At 75.9% G+C, this 820-nt stretch overlaps 1 protein-coding gene across 1 annotated transcript in view; it reads right to left on the bottom strand.

The window, feature by feature from the left end:
- Window positions 1-31: 31 nt before the first annotated feature.
- Window positions 32-820, bottom strand: part of F751_1592 (Actin-related protein 7) — a gene marked incomplete at both ends in the record, with an annotated part of 2,617 nt that continues 1,828 nt past the window's right edge. Inside the window, 2 exons of the mRNA XM_011403967.1 lie at window positions 32-304; window positions 503-778. Coding sequence (XP_011402269.1) covers window positions 32-304; window positions 503-778 — 549 coding nt within the window. The remainder of the gene's footprint in view (window positions 305-502; window positions 779-820) is intronic.

Below are 820 nucleotides of genomic sequence, written 5' to 3'. Positions count from 1 at the left end.
CCCCCCCTTCCCTGCCGCGGCAGCCATTCCGTCAGAGGCAGCGCATGTGCACGGCGCCGGGTCCCGCCTCGTCGTACTCTCCGCGCGTGACCCACTGCTCCTGCGCGGCCACTACCTTGGCCAGCACGGCGCCGCCGGCCCAGGCCGCGCTGCGCGCCGCGCCACGCGGCATGTGGTCCGGCGGCTCCAGCGCGGCCACCGCCTGCGCGGCGGGGAGCGCGGCGTGCACCTCGCGCGCCAGCGCCGCTCCTAGTCCCGCCACACCCGCCGCGCCGCCGGCCACGAACAGCGAGCCCAGCACGCCCTTTGGGTGTGGGGAGGGGATGGATTGGTTTGGATTCCCAGGGTGGAGGCAGCGATGAGCGGCGATTGGAGGAGACAGGATGGGCGGGGCGCGATCGTCGGGCGCGGGCATGATGTACGCTGGCGCGGAGGGGCCGGCGATCTCCCAAAGCGGTCTTCACCCCCCCCCAATCAAAACTCCAGCGAGCCAAGGGCGCACCTTGCGCGCCTCGCGGTCGGGGAGGGCGGCACCCATCGCGGCGACGAGCTGCGCCAGGGGCGGCACGGCGCCCGGCGTGGCCCCCTGCAGGCTGCCAGGGTCAAGCAGCGCGGCGCTGGCCTCACGCACCACCGCCTCCACCTCGATGGTCTGGCCGTCTGGCAGGGTGTGCGTCGCCGGGGGTCCCGCCGGCACCGCCTCCTCGCCGGGCGCGCCGCTGGCACCCGACGTGCCGCTGGGGAACCAGAGGCAGGCCAGCTTCAGGGCCTCGGCCGCCTCCCAGCCCAGGGTCACGCCGGGGCCATGGAGGGGCGGCGC

Source organism: Auxenochlorella protothecoides (genome assembly GCF_000733215.1).
Source record: "Auxenochlorella protothecoides strain 0710 unplaced genomic scaffold scaffold17, whole genome shotgun sequence".
NCBI lineage: Eukaryota > Viridiplantae > Chlorophyta > Trebouxiophyceae > Chlorellales > Chlorellaceae > Auxenochlorella > Auxenochlorella protothecoides.
Note: the sequence above shows the minus strand (reverse complement) of the source record. Positions and strands in the feature narration are given on the sequence as shown.